General features: G+C 41.6%; 1 protein-coding gene across 3 annotated transcripts in view; it reads right to left on the reverse strand.

Annotated features, from left to right (window-relative positions):
* Nucleotides 1–449: 449 nt before the first annotated feature.
* Nucleotides 450–16,282, reverse strand: part of Trpc6 (transient receptor potential cation channel subfamily C member 6) — a 115,784-nt gene continuing 99,951 nt past the window's right edge. For 2 of the 3 annotated variants that reach the window (XM_048433343.3, XM_048433360.3), the window contains exons 9-13: nt 15,501–15,704; nt 13,898–13,972; nt 3,052–3,132; nt 1,587–1,662; nt 450–768 (exon numbers count right to left, since the gene is read on the reverse strand). In XM_048433343.3, coding sequence (XP_048289300.1) covers nt 617–768; nt 1,587–1,662; nt 3,052–3,132; nt 13,898–13,972; nt 15,501–15,704 — 588 coding nt within the window. In that variant the 3' untranslated portion in view covers nt 450–616. The remainder of the gene's footprint in view (nt 769–1,586; nt 1,663–3,051; nt 3,133–13,897; nt 13,973–15,500; nt 15,705–16,282) is intronic. The other variant, XM_048433352.3, reaches the window with a different exon arrangement.

Here is a 16,282-nt window from a genome sequence, read left to right on the forward strand (position 1 = left end):
AATAAGCTTTCTTTGTTTTGAACTTTAGACATGGTATCATGTAGCCCATGGAATCTTACTGTGCAGCCAAGACTGACCTGGAATTCTAAATCTTCTACCTACCATGTAATGCTGTGACAGGCATTTACCACCACACAGGGCCCTAAACTCATTTAGAACAGGCAGTATCCATTATATTAATTAGTTAAATGTTGGTTACAACACTCTTTAAATAGATTGTTTTCCTCCTTATTCCAGGGTTGGAAGTCCCCAACAGGGGAAAGAAGATGCCTAAATGGTCAGGAGAGCCACACAGAGAGCAACGTAAACCCGCCCCTGCCCCTGAGACCCATTCCCAGACACTACATGACATTCATGCCAGCACAAGGGTTCTCTCCTCCCCACCCACAAAAAAGCTACCAGAAAACAAGCTCCAAGGAATCGAGCAGACTTCTTAAGAGTCTGTAATCTTTAGCTTCAACAGTGCAATTTAATCACCAAAAAGTTGATATTAGGATTCTAGATGATACAAGTTATCATTTAACATACTGTTTATCATTGCCACTTAAAAAAATAAATCAGAAAATAATATGGCTTCAAGTGGAGAAATAAATATGCGTTTCCGAGGGGCTTCCCATTATCTGTGGCTTCCCTCCTCTTTTGACTGTAAGGACAATCTCTCTCCGAGTTTTCGAACAAGTTCTGCTAAGTCTTCTGTGTTCTGAGATTTTTCTTCAAGGAGTTCATAACGGAGACTTGAGATGTCCTGCTTGATTTCCTTCAGTTCCCCTGTGAAGAGGGAGAAAGAAAACAAGTCAACCATGACTGTGACTCAAACTAGCAATTCCAGGGTAGGATAAAGACAGTCTTTACTGTATTCTGAATCTTTTCAAAAGAAATAACTTCCTGATCAGAGTAAGTTTCTATTTCCTCAGGTAGGAAAACTAATTGCAGCAGAATTTTAATGACCTGGAGAATATTGCAGAGTTGGGGTAGCCACTTCCCAGGAACCTTCACCAAGGACCCCATAAAAGTAAGGACATTTTATCTAGTCTGCCATCTGTACACAAAGAACTTGTTTCCTGGTATTTTGTGGTCTTGATGGCTGTGATGAGGGCTAATATTAAACTTGACAGGACCAAGATTCTCCTCGGGGACTGACTAGCATCTGGACTAGTGAGGGAGTAGCCTGTTAGAGGTTGGATAAGTGATGTGGGAAGGTACCCCGAAGCTGTGGGCAGTATTGTTCCCTAGGCAAGAGTCCTGGCAGAATAAAAGGGAGAAATTGAACTGAGCACAGCCATTCACACCTTCCTGCTTCCTGACAGCAAACACACAGTATAACAGGTGTCCCCATTCCTGCCACACCACTCCTTCACCAGCATGGTAGACTGAGCCCTCTCACCGTCCTTCTCCAGTAAGGTGGACTGTCCCTCAATTCTTTACTTTGGGAGGTGTGTTGTCACAGCGGTAGGAAAAGCTAACATGGGAGAGAGCTTGTGCCATGTGGCCTCCTGAGGCTCATCCACCAGGCCATTCTCTCTCACCTCTACATCAAAACACAACCCAGCTTACGCGGGAAAGCCTTGGCATTATGCCCAACTTACCTTCATTCACTTCATCACTCTCCTTATCAATTTGGGCCTGCAATACATATCTTTTAATGAGTCTTTTCATGATTTTCTAGACAAGAAAAGGAGAAATCCATTTCAGCATTATGTTCATGCAAACATATCATTTGGAATAAGCTTATGGTTTACCTATCTTTAGAAGTGATGGCTATAAAACTCTGGTAAAATTTAGCCCACAAGGAATATGTATCTCCATATTTTATTTTCCTTATGAAAGCAACTGTCACATTACTTGGACTAATGCTCAAAAGTTAATTCTCAAAAAGAGGAAGACCTCAGAGAGCAAACATCAAATACTTTCTGTCTCTTTTTGTATTGTTAGAAAGTAGAGCACAGACTTTATGTCAGATAGGTCAAAGATTTGTACAGAACTCTGAGGAAGTAAGGAATTAAACAATGTCCAGTTGTTTATGTACCCACCCTACCAAGAATTGTAGCTACTTTTGATTGTGTGGTGGCTTTAAGAACCACCAGTTTCAATGTAATAAAGTATTTCTAATTCCTTGGTTTGCATATATATATATTATATATATATTAAATGCAATTTAAGAAATACAACAATTGTGCAGGAGGTTCTTACATTACTAACCCAAATCCTATCACATAAAGCCCAGATTAAAAGGTGATTAATACAGTCCTATTAAAGAAATTTACATAAGAATGTAGTTTGGTGTGTAGATGTGTATGTTTTCAGTAGTGTTACTAACAAAAACAGAAAAAGAAACCACAAATGTCCATCAATGGTGAATTATTTTTAATAAATTATCACTTCAATAAAGAATACATTATAGATAGATATGTTACATAGTGAAAACACACTATAGAACTATTATACACCTTACTATTAATTCATTAATGTAATATGCCACATATATTACAGAATATTAGCATATGTGAAATTGTACACATCCATATCCTTATACAACCAGAAGATAGAATATTCACAAATAAACCATATTTATTTCACAGTGGGAGATTGTGAGGTGAATTGAGCTCTTTAGTTTTATTTTTAAAGATTTATTTTTAATTTTAATCATATATATGTATGTATATCTGTGTGTGGGTATATGTACAAGAGTGTATGTCAAAAAGAGGAGAGCAAATGCCCTGGACTTGGAGTTCCAGGCAGTTGTGAGCTGCGGTAGGGATGATGGGAACTAAACTTGAGTCCTCTGTAAGAGCAGTGCATGCTGCTAAGTAGAGCTGCTTCTCTAGCCCCTCTTTCTTGTTTTGTAAGGTTGGCCTTTTAAAGGGAACCTAGGCTCCAAGCTCTATGATTCTCCACATATTCCTCATTAAGTGCCAGGCATATAATAGTTACACCATAACAAGTGTTAAGTGGATGCATCCTTCTGATGTTTTATTTTAATTTAAAAAGTCCAGAGCTTGAGAACCTAAACATAGCAAATAGCTAGCCTTATATTTTGAAGTTTTTGCTTACCTGATATTGTCTTGGAGGACTACTGAAGCTATTTAAATGGAAGTCTTCCGAGCTCCTTATACTTGACTGTTTGTGTGACAGCTACAAAAGGAATTAGAAACCCTCATTTAATTCTCAGTGTAAGCAATGTGTAAGAGATTATTAGTCACGTGGGTGAGCTAATTGTCTGGTGTATTCAAATGAGCATACCTGAATTATAGAGCCTTTTGTCTTAATTGCTTAGCATTCTGTCTTATAAGGTGCAAGAAGTAGTCCTACAAGGGGGTAGGTTTAATCACTCTATTGCTATTGGAAATTGTGTGTGGAGCCTCGCAGACTTGGTGACTCACATCACATTGTCCCATGAGGCCTTCCAATAGGTAGATTGTGGTGAAACAGGGGACATCAGGGTTCAGACATCAGCAGTCTGCTAGTGAGAAGAGAGCCACTGTCTGATTGCCACCCTCACACCTGCCCTCGGGTCACATGAGAACCCCAGGGGACCTGACCAGAAATACTTCAGGTGCCATGGAAGCTCTAGCTCATCCATTTCGACCTGGGGGTCTGAACAGTTCCCCTTTCGGGTGTACTGTTCACTGAAGCTCCCCTGTGGCAGCACTTTCTCGGAGTAAGACAGTGAATTTTGGTGATATGCAATCAGGGTGGTGAGTGACCACATTAGTACGCTAAGACGCTGCCTGAGAACTCTAGAATGCATTGTTCTAGAAGAAAAGTGACTTTTTTACAAATAAACATGAGGAGTTGAGCCAAGCAGAATACTTCTAAATTTGTATATTGTGGGGATAGACTGTCTCCCAATGGCATAAAACCTCTCCAACCGTCAGCAAAGCCATTCATGGTTTACATTCTCTGGTGACATTTCAGTGCCTATCAGGGAAGTTCCTTGCTTTAGCTTCCAAGTAATGATTTTCTCATACCAATCTGCTGTACTAAAACAGCATAGAAATCCTCATCTAATTTGTGAGCTAGCAGGGCATGGAGGTGCACACCTGTAGTCCCAAATACTTGGGAGGCTGAGACAGGAGAATAGCTTTAGTCCAGGAATTCAGGGCTGTAGCATGACATGTCGATCAGGTGTCCACACTAAGTTCGGCATCAATATGACAAGCTGCTGATATAGGTAGAGCAGCCTTTCAAATTTCCTGCTTCATGGAAAAGTCTGCTGAATACTATGGGCCTATAGGCTGAAGATGGATGCCCCAACAGTGCAAAAGAACTTTGGGTGACTGTCCAGGCAGCAAGATGTCTCTGTCATTTCTAGAGTTTTGGAAGTTGCTTACAACTTTTACTTAACTGTTTACTTAAGTAATATTATATCCTTCTGGAGTCTTTGATGGAGTTAAAAATAGGTAATTATAGTTTTCCTTAATTATGATAAAAAATAAAGTAAATAAAAACATTGTAACTGTCATTCTTGCTTGATACCTGCTTTGTTATATGTAATTTTACCATATTAAAGTTAAAACCTTCTTTTTTATTTAAACAGAAAAGGGAGGTGATGTGGGATTCCCCTCTGTGTGCTGTGAATACCAATAATGAATAAAGAAACTGCCTTGGCCTGTTGTTTATAGGGCAGAACGTAGGTAGGCAGGGAGGACTGGACTGAATATTGGGAGAAAGAATGGTAGAGTCAGAGAGATGCCATGGATCTGCCACCAGAGATGCACTGAAACTTTGCTGGTTGGCCATTACCTTGTGGTGATACACAGATTAATAGAGATGTGTTAAATTAAGATGTAAGAGTTAGCCAATAAGAAGCTAGAGCTAATGGGCCAAGCAGTGTTTTAATAATACAGTTTCTGTGTGGTTATTTTGGTTCTGGGCAGCCGGGACAAACAAGCGACTTCCTCCAACACAGAATGTTGCTATTAGCCCCTACCCTGTATAACAGACTTAAATATCTCCAAGTCAAATGCATCCTTCTGGAAGGTCAGTGGCAAAACCATTCCTGACAAGGAACCAACTAATAGACTGAAGATTCATGAGCTGGCAGATATTAATTTATGCTAATCCTTTTGCGGCTAGTTCTTCTTTGAAATATCAGGTTGGGGACATAAATATGTTATTTTAGAAAAATAGTATTGTTAGTTTTCCAATATATTACAAGCAACTGAACAAAGCATTTTTAAATGAATAAGCCAATGAAATAAAGTATAAGAGAAAATTATGCAACTGCAAAGAAGCACTGTGACCACTTGGTGGCACAAAATCCTAATGTATCATCTGATCCCGTGGCCAACTGCCCAACCAGCTTCAAATCTGAGGAGCTGGGACAGCAGCGTGTCTGCCCTTTAACTCATACAAGGGAATACAGTTGACAATACAAAGAACTTTTGAAATTTAGAGATGTGGCCACAATAAAGGCACAAGGGACTGAGTGTAAGCTTTGTTCTTACTCTCTGTAAATATTCACTCTCTCCAGTTGAGAAAAAAAGTGTGTCAAACTCTTTAAAAAAAAGAAGAAAAAACTTTTATTAAAATATTTTCTGCATTTTTGGAAGATATGATGATCACATTTACGGGACTGCACTTACTAGGTAGGTGCTGTACCATGAACTTGCATGTTTCAAGTTTGCATTCTTTATACTTTTTCTTTTTCATTTCCTGTTTGATATTAACATTTTATCCTACACACCATAGGAATATTAAATAAGTGCTCATTATTAATTTGGAGAATATAGTAAGTTCCCATCTTTGAAATGCCTCGCCTTCCTGGACACACAGACAATTCTGGAAGTCTGTCTTGTCCTTATAAGAATTAAATTGCCAGAACCCAAGAAAACACAAAGAACTAGGAAGGTGGAGGTGATGCTCTCAAGCCTTCCAGAACACAGATTTGAGATGGACAGCAGTGTGCACTGTTGGCAAAGTCTCCTGCTTTAGAACTCAGTGGCTGTGGACAAAGATTTTGACTGTCACTTGTCTAAGGCTGGAATTTATACAAAGTACTTCATAACTCAGAGTTCAGAGACCTCAGGCATAGAATAGAGACAATAATATTGTAAAAGAAAAGGTGTATAGATTTTGCAGCTCAGAATGGTAGGTATTGACAGTATCTGTTATTCTTGAAGAAAGGCATAAGTATCTACTATATGCTTTGAAGCCTATTCATAGATGGTCCTGGTCTAGTTGATATGCACTGGGAAAACTCTGCAAACATTGATGCACCCAAGGCCATGACTAAATCACTTAAAGAATTATATAATGTGGCTCCCCCATAATGTCTTAAAGTCTTTTCTTTTAGACAAGTTCTTACCACATAGCCCTGGGTGGCCTAGGACTCACTATGTGGACCAGGTGGACCTTGAGCAGCAATCCTCCTGCCTCTGCTACCTGAGCATTGGGACTAGAGACATGAGCTACCACACCAAGCTTTCCCAGAGCTTAATGAATACACACATTTCCAGGACTCTTTGTCATATTTCAATGTATAAAGGAAATTGCATGAGAATTCTCACAAGATCATGTAAAAAGATGTTCCAGCATTTTATCTGCTTACTTGTTTGAATAATTTATTTTTAAATAGCTCCTGCCCTAAGTAGTGGCTAAAACCACAATTCCTCAATTCCTGGATGTATATCCATTAATATATATCCACTGAGTCTGTGGCAGAGCAAACTACCCAAAGGCATAAAACCTACTGTGAACTGTGATATTAACAGCCTTCCAGTGACCTGTGCTGAAACAGGAGCAAGTAGGCATTCAAGACACCATTCTTCATTAGCAGTGTTTAAGTGTGTAATGGTGAATGGCAGAGGCTGGTTTCAGTTACACTCTTCTTCTGCACTGTGTGTCTGAAAAGCTAACACTAGCCTCCATCAAAGCCAGGAAATATTTGAAATAAAGGATTTGGCAGGCTTGTCCTGCTGATTTTATGAGGTACCTGGAATAAATAAGAAGACTTTGTTTCCATAGTTAATTAAATACTGTGATCTTCCAACAGTCAGAAGAGGCCTGTATGAAGCAAAGACTGCTGTCTTGGAGAACAACTTTATGAAACATTCTGAGCCAACCTATTGGGTGATATAGACTAAAGTATGGAAGTTTGAATCTGCACCTATAGGAGAAGAGTGTGTTCCCAGAGGAACATCCTTCTGCAACACTGGGGAAAGGTTATTTTCAGTATACATGGCTAATTTAAAATTATTTTTCGCAAATAAAATCATTTGAAACCAGAAGCTCACATGATAAGGAGAATGGATTTATTTTTGTGTTGATTTGAGCATCTGGGATGCAAATGTCAAATACAGCATAAAATTTTGAGATCTATCCATAATTACATTATGAACAGGTTACACACAACATCATAGAACAGAAAGTGGACAGTAGCCTTGAACACATTGGCACAGGAGACCACTTTCTGGATATAACACCAATAGTACAGACACTGAGGCTGACAATGGGACCTCCTGAAACTGAAAAGCTTCTGTAAGGCAAAGATCACAGTCAACAAGACAAAATAACAGCTTACAGAATGAGAAAAGATCTTCACCAACCACACATCTGACAGAGGGCTGAACTCCAAAATATACAAAGAAATCAAGAAAGTAGATATCAAAATACCAAACAATCCAATTTAAAAATAGGGTACAGATCTAAACAGAGAATTCCCAACAAAAGAATCTCAAATGGCTGGAAGGCATTTAAGGAATTGCTCAACATTCTTAGGCATCAGGAAAATGCAAATCAAAACAACTCAGATACCATCTTGCACCTGTCAGAATGACTAAGATCAAAAACACTAATGGAAGCTTATGCTGGAGAGAATGTAGAGTAAAGGGAACACTCCTCCATTGTTGGTGAGAGTGCAAATTTATACAGCCACTTTGGAAATCAGTATGGCAGTTTATCAGAAAATTGAGAACCAATCTACTCAAAGGATGCGCACTTGTACCACAAGGAGATTTGTACAACTATGTTCATAGCAGCTTTATTCACAATAACCAGAACCTGGAGACAAACTCCTCAACTGAAGACTAGATAAAGAAAATGCGGTACATTTACACACTGGAGTACTTCTCAGCAGGAAAAAAAACCCAAAAAACAAACAAACAAACAAACAAACAAAAAACAACAACATCTTGAAATTTGCAGGCAAATGGATAGAACTAGAAAAAAAAATATCTTGAATGACCCAGAAAGACAAACATGGTATGTACTCCCTCATAAATGGATATTAGACATAAAGCAAAGGATAACCAGCCTACAGTCAACAACCCCAGCAAAGCCAGCAAACAAGGAGGATCCTAAGAAAGACATACATGGATTCCCCTGGGAAGAGGAATTGAGAGTGTTGTGGGGAGGGGGATGGAAGGAGAGTGGAGAAGAGAAGAGTGGAGGGAGGAGGAGAATGTGAGGAACTGGGAAGGTCAAGTTGAGGGAGGGACAGAGAGGGAGAGCAAGGAGGGAGGTGTCTCGATAGAGGGTGTCATGGGGTTAGCAAAGAACCAGGCACTAGGGAAATTCCCAAGAATCCACAAGGATGACCCCAATCATGAATCTCAGCAATAGTGGACATGGTGCTTCATTGCCCTTTTCCTGTAAGGAAATTGATGACTACCTTAATTGTCATCATAGAACCTTCACCCAGTGACAGATGGAAGTCAAAGCAGAAATCCATAGTTAAGCACTGGGCTAAGCTCTGGGAGCCCAGGCACAGAGAGGGAGGAGCAGTAATATGAGTAAAGGGGTCAAGACCATGATGGGGATATCCACGAGACAGCTGACCCAAGCTAGGGGGAGCTCACTGACTCTGGACTGACACATGGTGAGCCTGCAGAGGACCAAGCTAGGCCTTCTGAATGTGGGTAACAGTCATGTGGCTTGGGCAGTTTGTGGGGTCAGTGGCTGTGAAACCAGTATTTATCTCTAGTGTATGAACTGGATTTTTGTAGCCCATTCCCTATGACAGGATACCTTGCTCAGTCTAGTTATGGTGCGGGAGAATTGTCTGTATTCTGTCAATCATGTTTTAAATAAATGCTGATTGGCCAGGCAGGAAGTATAGGCAGGAAAACCAGACAGGAAGTAGAAATGATGCAAGGAGAACAGGAGAATTCTGGGAAGGAGGAAGTTGATTCCTCCCATTCCTGCCCAGATCACCAAAGCAGCAGGATGTGATCTGCCCCATTGAAAAAGGTACTGAGCCACATGGCTAACCTAGATCAGAATAATGGGTTAATATAAGCTACAAGAGTTAATAAGTAGCCTGACCTAATGGGCCAATCAGCTTTCTAACTTACAGAGATCTCTGTGTGATTTTCTTTGGGACCTTGCTGGCTATGGGGTACCAGGTGGGACAGGAACCCCCAACAAGCCAGCCCCTCATGTTACATAGTTATGTCGAGGAGGGCCTTGGTCCTGCCTCAAGTGATGTGACAGACTTTATTGACTCCCCATGGAAGGCCTCATCCTCTCCGAGAAGTAGATGTGGGGGGTGGGGAGAGTGGGAGGAGGGAAGGAAAAAGGAACTGGGATTAGCATGTAAAATGAAAAAGACAATGAGGCTGTCCATGGCTCTGCCATGGCAGGGATCTTTGCTGAAGTCTGCATTGTCACCAAAGGTCACATAGAGGCCCAAGGTTAGGGCCACAACCATTCCCATCTGAGTGACCAGTCTCTTCTCTCCACCAAGAGCCAGGATGTCCTCCCTGCCCAAGCTGCTGCTGAGTGTCATGTCTGGGTTTGTGGCTCAGCTGCAACTGGGGTTTGTTTGGATGTCTATGGCCTGTGTCACTTTCAGAGGTCCTAGGAACCATGAGATATGAAATCAGAGGGCCATGCTGAGCCTACCACATCCTTCGCTGGCCCCAGAAAAGCTGGCCTTGCCTCAACTGGACACTACAGCAAGAGAGTTGACCCCTGCAAGCTGGAGAGATTGCCCCTATCCCTCACCACAGGCTAGAGTAAACTAACCCTGAGGGCACACATGAAGGGGAGCTAACTCCACCCACTCACCAAAAGTAGGTGACCCGGGGGGCCTGAGTTGACCAGCCTGGCCTCTACCCAGGCCCACAGCCAGGCCTTGGGTTAACCCACTCTAGCATCTACCCATCTCGGATCTGCTGGAGCTGGTGAAGAGACTGGCCCTACAGAAGGACACCCACAATATCTCCAAGACTAGTAGCAGCCACAGGATATCCCAGAGGAATTCCAGTTAGGATCCAGTGATGCTGGTGTACCAGATACCAGAGGCCTTGAACCAGACCAGTGACTCACTGCAATGAACACTTGACAGGAAAATGTATGGGCCAAAGAGGTACACTATACGGCACACCAAAGCCTCCAATGCCCTGGGGTGAATGAAGAGGTGATGGAGAAGCAGGAAAGAAGGAGAAGCAAACAGATTTTTCTGTTGTGGAATTTGTTTTGTTTTTGTGGTTTTTGTCTGTTTGTTTTAGTTTGGGGTTTATTTTTTGCTTTTGTTTGCTTGATGGCTTACTTTGATTTGTTTCCTTATGTGGGGGTGTGGCAGGGATGAGGGGAGGATGGGGGTGGGACCAGGAGGTGAACAGAATTGGGGTGCATGAAGTGGAACTCCCAAAGAGTCAATAAAGAAGTTATTAAGGAAAAATATTAGAGTCAAACGTTAAAAACATAATAAAATAAAGCAAACAATGGACTTTATTATGACCTTGTACATGTGTGTCATGTGCTCTGCCCATGTGTCCTTCATTGCCCTCTCTCACTCTCCCTCCAAACGCTGCTCCCTCGACATAGGGGATGGCTGGCCTGGGAAACAAGGAAAGACACAAAGAGTGTCTGTAAGAGGCAGCCAGCCCAGTGGAGTTCAGCCCGATTCCAGTGTCTAGACTTCATGGGGTGGGGTGTCACTGTGGGACAGAAGCGCCTAGGACCTAAAGAACACAGTCATAGCAAGGAAGTGTAAAGATCTCAAAGGTTCCACAGCTAGAAGCTGCCAGATTACCACAAAATGATCAGACTTTGTCTTGAAGAAAGATATGAATGCCGCATAGCTGCCATAGTATACAACCTCATGAAACGGTCTTTCCGCTGTTAAACTGACATAGAATCAACATCTGACTCCGAATTCCACAACTGGATTAACTGAGACACAGCCCATGCTGCCTAGACATTCACACCCTCTTCCTGGCCCAGGGATTGGTTACCAGACCACGACCAGTAGGATTTCACCAAGAGAAAGGAATGAGAGGAAGGCACTAATGCAGAGGAGCAAACATCCTTCTCACCACAGCCTTACTACGTATGTTATTCCACTTCATCTAGTCTTTTTTTGAGACTGTAGTAACTGTAAGTAAGGAATGAACCTGAGACCCTCATGCAATTTGTGCAAATTCTTAGCTGGAGTGTAATGGAAATATCAATATAATAGTGATAAATGTGTGCGTATGTGTGCATGTGTGTGTGTATGTGCACTGCCAAGCATACCCAGTGTTGGAGCCATTTCTGAATTAATGCATGGTGGCTTCCAAATGGCATGATGATTTTCTGTTATCGCTGCTGTTTTCCACTTGCTAATTCAATTATTTCCAATTATTTTTTTCCAGATACACCCGTTTACATGATTCAGCTGGACCACTTTCATTCTCTGTTTGTGCTCTTTCTCTAAGACTTTTAGATCTAGTCCAACTTCTGTTTCCCTGTGTAACTGTAACTGTGTGCTTGTGTTTGTTCTTTTCATTCTTGCAATGGTAACTGAAATTTTAAGCAGCTACTGTATTGTACTCGGCCTCAGATAATGTCATAAGCACTTTATCTGCGCTGATTTGATGTTCTGAATGCCTGTGTGATAGTAGTGTGTTTGATACCTACATTCGACAAACAAGGAAGGTGCCATCAAGGTAATGTTTCTAATTATAACTCCTACTGCCTTTCCCTATCATGAGAAAATCCCTTATACAGTATTCAAATATGCTCTGTGTCTTCAAAGTGTTCTTGTCCTAACATCACTATAGGCTGAGAAGCAGGAGCTTCTGCTGTGAACAGATAGTGAATACTATCTCTGCCACAGTCTTCCTTTGTTATTCTGTAATTCCTTAAAATGTAAACACACACACACACACACACACACACACACACACACACTGAACTACGTCAGTCTCAATAAAAACAAGTTGGAGAGCAATCATAGCTGAAGAGCATCCTGTGTGAGGTCTTCCACTTGCTCCCAAACCAACACAGCAGCTTCTCCACAGAGAAGAGGGACCTTGTAGCTCTCTTGGAGACATTATTGATTTCACTCCATGTCTTCCCAGCTGTACCGTATTGAAATGTCTGGTGTCTCAGTGGCAATGGGAACAACAGAACAGTGAGACTCTCCCAGTTCCTCACAATCTTAAGGGTTGACTGCCTTGGGGACTGCAGGTCATTTCCCTGCCGCTTCCATTATCTCACTCCAGCCCCCATTGCTGCAACTAAAGCCCCAAGTTGCAGCAGGCCACATGGGTCCCTGGGTGTGTCACACATCCACACCTCCTTTCACTCCCACCCTTCCTGCCCGGATCCTTTCCATGAAAGGGAGGACCCCATGATCCTGATGAAGTTGCTAATCAGAGTAGGGCTTCTAGCCTATGTCTTCTTCTTCCAGATTGGTCACCAAGTTCTGGTTTAATGTGGGAAGGGGTTGGCAGACTTGTGGCTGATATGGTAAGAGAGAAAGCTGGGAGGCTGGGAATCATGGTCACATAGACCTTAAATATACATGCATTCTGCTACGGGTCATAAAATACTTAGTTAAAAACAGAATGCATTGGCCTCCTCTTGGCCTTCGCTTTCCTTGGAGTGGCCACACAATGCATTTCCTGCGAATGAGATAGCGGAAGCTGTTTCTGGGATGTGGCTAGCCAGCCACGCTTCTTTGTGCATTTCCCCTTTCATACCTTAACAGGAAGTGGAATGACAGCAGGCAAAGCTGTCATCTGGTGTCCATGGTAGGAAACCTCCAACAGCATTTCAGCCATTCACCCTCGACAAGCACCACATACTATCTCACTGGGGCAGGTTAAATGAGAGGAGAAACATGAAAGCAACTGCCTTGCTTTGCCCATCGCCATTTGGGTTTTTTATTATGTGCAGCTGAACCTAGTTCCTTCCTGACAAATTTCTCTCCTTATTTGTACTGTCAAGTTTCTGTTTGGTGTCTGTTGAAACCCTGTGACTAATAACTGAAGGGAAGGGAGTAACTATCTTATCACTGAGGATTTGGTGTCTCCAATTAGGAGGCTGCAGCATCTCGAGATACCTTTCTCATTACGAACTGTACTGGCTACAGTATCTGTTGAATCCTCATGCTACCTTTGCAAACAACTTCTTGCTGCCTGACAGACGCCGCTGGCTGTGTGCTCTGCACCTGAGCTTCTGCACAGTTAACATACCTTCAGGCCCCATGCCTTCTTCCTTTCCCTAGTCTTGCACCTCACTACCCAATAAATTCGTGTGAACACAGTGCACTAATTTCCTTTTACAAACAGACATAGGCGCACACTCAATTATAGTCTTTGAAAGTTGTTACAGTAGCTGTTAATAGCATTAATGTGCCTGCTACCTATTTCTTTTATACTTTTTAAAATGTGCCTTGTTGTTTCGCCCGCCTGCATGTCTATGCATATCCAGTGACGGTGGAGGCCAGAAGAGGGCATCGGATTCCCCGGGAGGTACAGAAAGTTGTGAGCCACCATTGGGTGTTGGGAATTGGACCTGGGTCCTCTGGAAGAGCAGACTTGTGTTCTTAACCACTGAGCCACCTTTTTAACCCCTGCTACCCACCCCTTAATGTTATTTTCAAACGCTGGTCTTTTTCTCTGACAAGATAACATTGATCCTGGGCAGCCTAAGTATGGCTTTCTGATTTCAAGTATTATCTTACCTGATTTTTGTCAAGCGAAAATTTTGAAAGGTCTTCATGACTTCCCAAAATTCCAAATTTCTTTTCTTCATTTCTCTTTTAAAGATAGATATGAAAATGAGTCCAGTAGCATGGCCATTTCTGACTCTTCATTCCATATTCCAAAGCTATCTGCTCTAATTCCCCAGCATGTTTTAATGAAAGAAACAATCTTTTTGAGTCTTCCTTTTGCCAATTTCTTGGCCATTTATGCAAACACTAAATTTTCTCAGGTTACAATTCTAATCAAACTTGACAACTATACATTTAATTACATTGAGTAAAGGAAATTGTCTCCCACTTAACCCACTGACTCACGTAAATCAGCCATCTGGAGGAAGGTCATAGATGCTGCTTCCCCAACCTTCTATGCACAATCATTTAGAGATTTCAAAGGATTTTTAATATTTATTTTATTCAATCTTTCCAACACGGATGGAGTTTTGATTCCTGTTGCTGGCAAGGAAACTAGCCCCTGGAGCTGGTCTCTGACTTAGAGTCCTACACTGTGGTGCCAATGGCAGCAGCCATTGGAACACATTTTCCTTCTGTCCAATGGCAGGACAGAAGGAAACCTCAAACCATTCGGCTCAATGGCCCACCAGTCTAGAAACAACTCTGAGTTTCTAATGTCAGTCATTAGTAGTTTACTGGTCAACTGCAATTCCAGGGGCACCCAGCTTCCTAAGATCATCCACTGCTCTGCTGAATAGATCTTTTCATTATGAATTTGGTATTTCATAAAATCAAGATTGAACTATTTATAGCTTTTGCTCATTGCCTTTCTTCTCATTTTTGAAGAGATAAAAATGGTCTGTAATCTCTAACCAAAAGTGAATATTCTAAAAGGATTCTTGTTCTTTCAAATTCCCTTTAAGAAGAAACTGACAGCTCCATTAAATTATTCAAAGACACTTTTTGCATACCTGTCCCCATCCTGATCCACCTCTGCTGGAAGTGGCTAGAATACCACTCCTCCTAGGGTGATGCACAGGAAGAGCCTGGTGCAGGAAATGCCTGTCTCCAATGCTGTGCATACACAGCGTGGTTCATGTGTCTGAAAGATGTCTGAACATACTGAAAGTTTTCTACCCCGTCGGCTGGGCATTAGTCCTCATCTGTGCTTTCTTGAGATTGCCTTCCCTACTGAGATTATTGTTTCCGATCTGTAATTATAGACTTCCTTCCTCAAGCCCTTTGCTGCAGACTCTGGCCTTGTGTGTGAGCAATCATCCTGAACATTGTGGTGCTGTTGGTAACTGCTGACATTTCACTAACACAGAAGTCAGAAACTTGGTGCACCTGAAACACAATAAGGTCCCAAACGCTCTCACATTCACTGTCTACACCTGACAATGCATCAGTATAGTTACATTTCATTTCTCTTACACTCCTTTAGATAGGAAATGTCCAGTATGCCCTTTTTAAGCAGTCACCAGACCAAGGACCACATTATACGGAGTTACTAGGAATGAGAATGGAGGGACATGGTTTATCCATGGAAAACTCTTTAAAAGGCTTTGACTCCATCGTTACTATAATGAGAAGAATTATGACCATAGTGATAAATGATCAAGATAATCACCTTGTTCATCTCTGCATCTTCTTTGAAGCCTTTCTTATGACCCTGAACCAGGTCAGACATCCATTTCTTAAATTTCAAAAGGAGATAGAGCAAGGACTTTGGACTTGGCACAAGATTGAAGGGGACAGGAAGTGTTCTTCCCTCCTCAAAGTAGGAAAACCATAGTTTGGCCCTTGCAAACTTCCACTCCACGTCAGCATCATCCTGTACAGACAGACACAACTGTTCAGCATGGAAACAGAATTATCAGGTTCTTCTAACTGTGTGGCTAGATAGAGGAGGTGATGGCTACAAAGGGCCTGACTCCCAACTGAAGGCTTCACAGAACACTGGATCCACACATTCTTTCTGAAGTCTGCTTCAGATTTTACTAAAACATGTATATATCAAGTGTGCTTTCTAAAACACCATAAAATATATTCTTCATTCAATAAGTCATTTCAGGATATTTCTGGAATCAAGACTTCTGGAATATAAACTTACACAGTCATTACCAATCTGAGAAAGGATTAATTCTGAATGTAACTCAAAAAAAAAAGATTTGGGCATTTTATTATTTGTAAACAATATTTTTCCTTTTTTGTTGTTATTTTAAAATAGATTCTTACAATATAGTCCAAGCTGGTCTGAAACTCATGTTGATCCATCTTCTTCAGCCTCTCAAATGTTGGGATTACAGAGTTAGGCCATCACAACTTGCTGATAGCAATAATTGTTGACTAAAAATTAACTCATCACTATGTACAGTGGCACATAAACTCTGAAGGTGGAGGTTGGGAGAT

This window comes from Myodes glareolus, chromosome 4 (assembly GCF_982192425.1).
Source record: "Myodes glareolus chromosome 4, mMyoGla1.1, whole genome shotgun sequence".
In the NCBI taxonomy this organism is placed as follows: Eukaryota; Metazoa; Chordata; class Mammalia; order Rodentia; family Cricetidae; genus Myodes; species Myodes glareolus.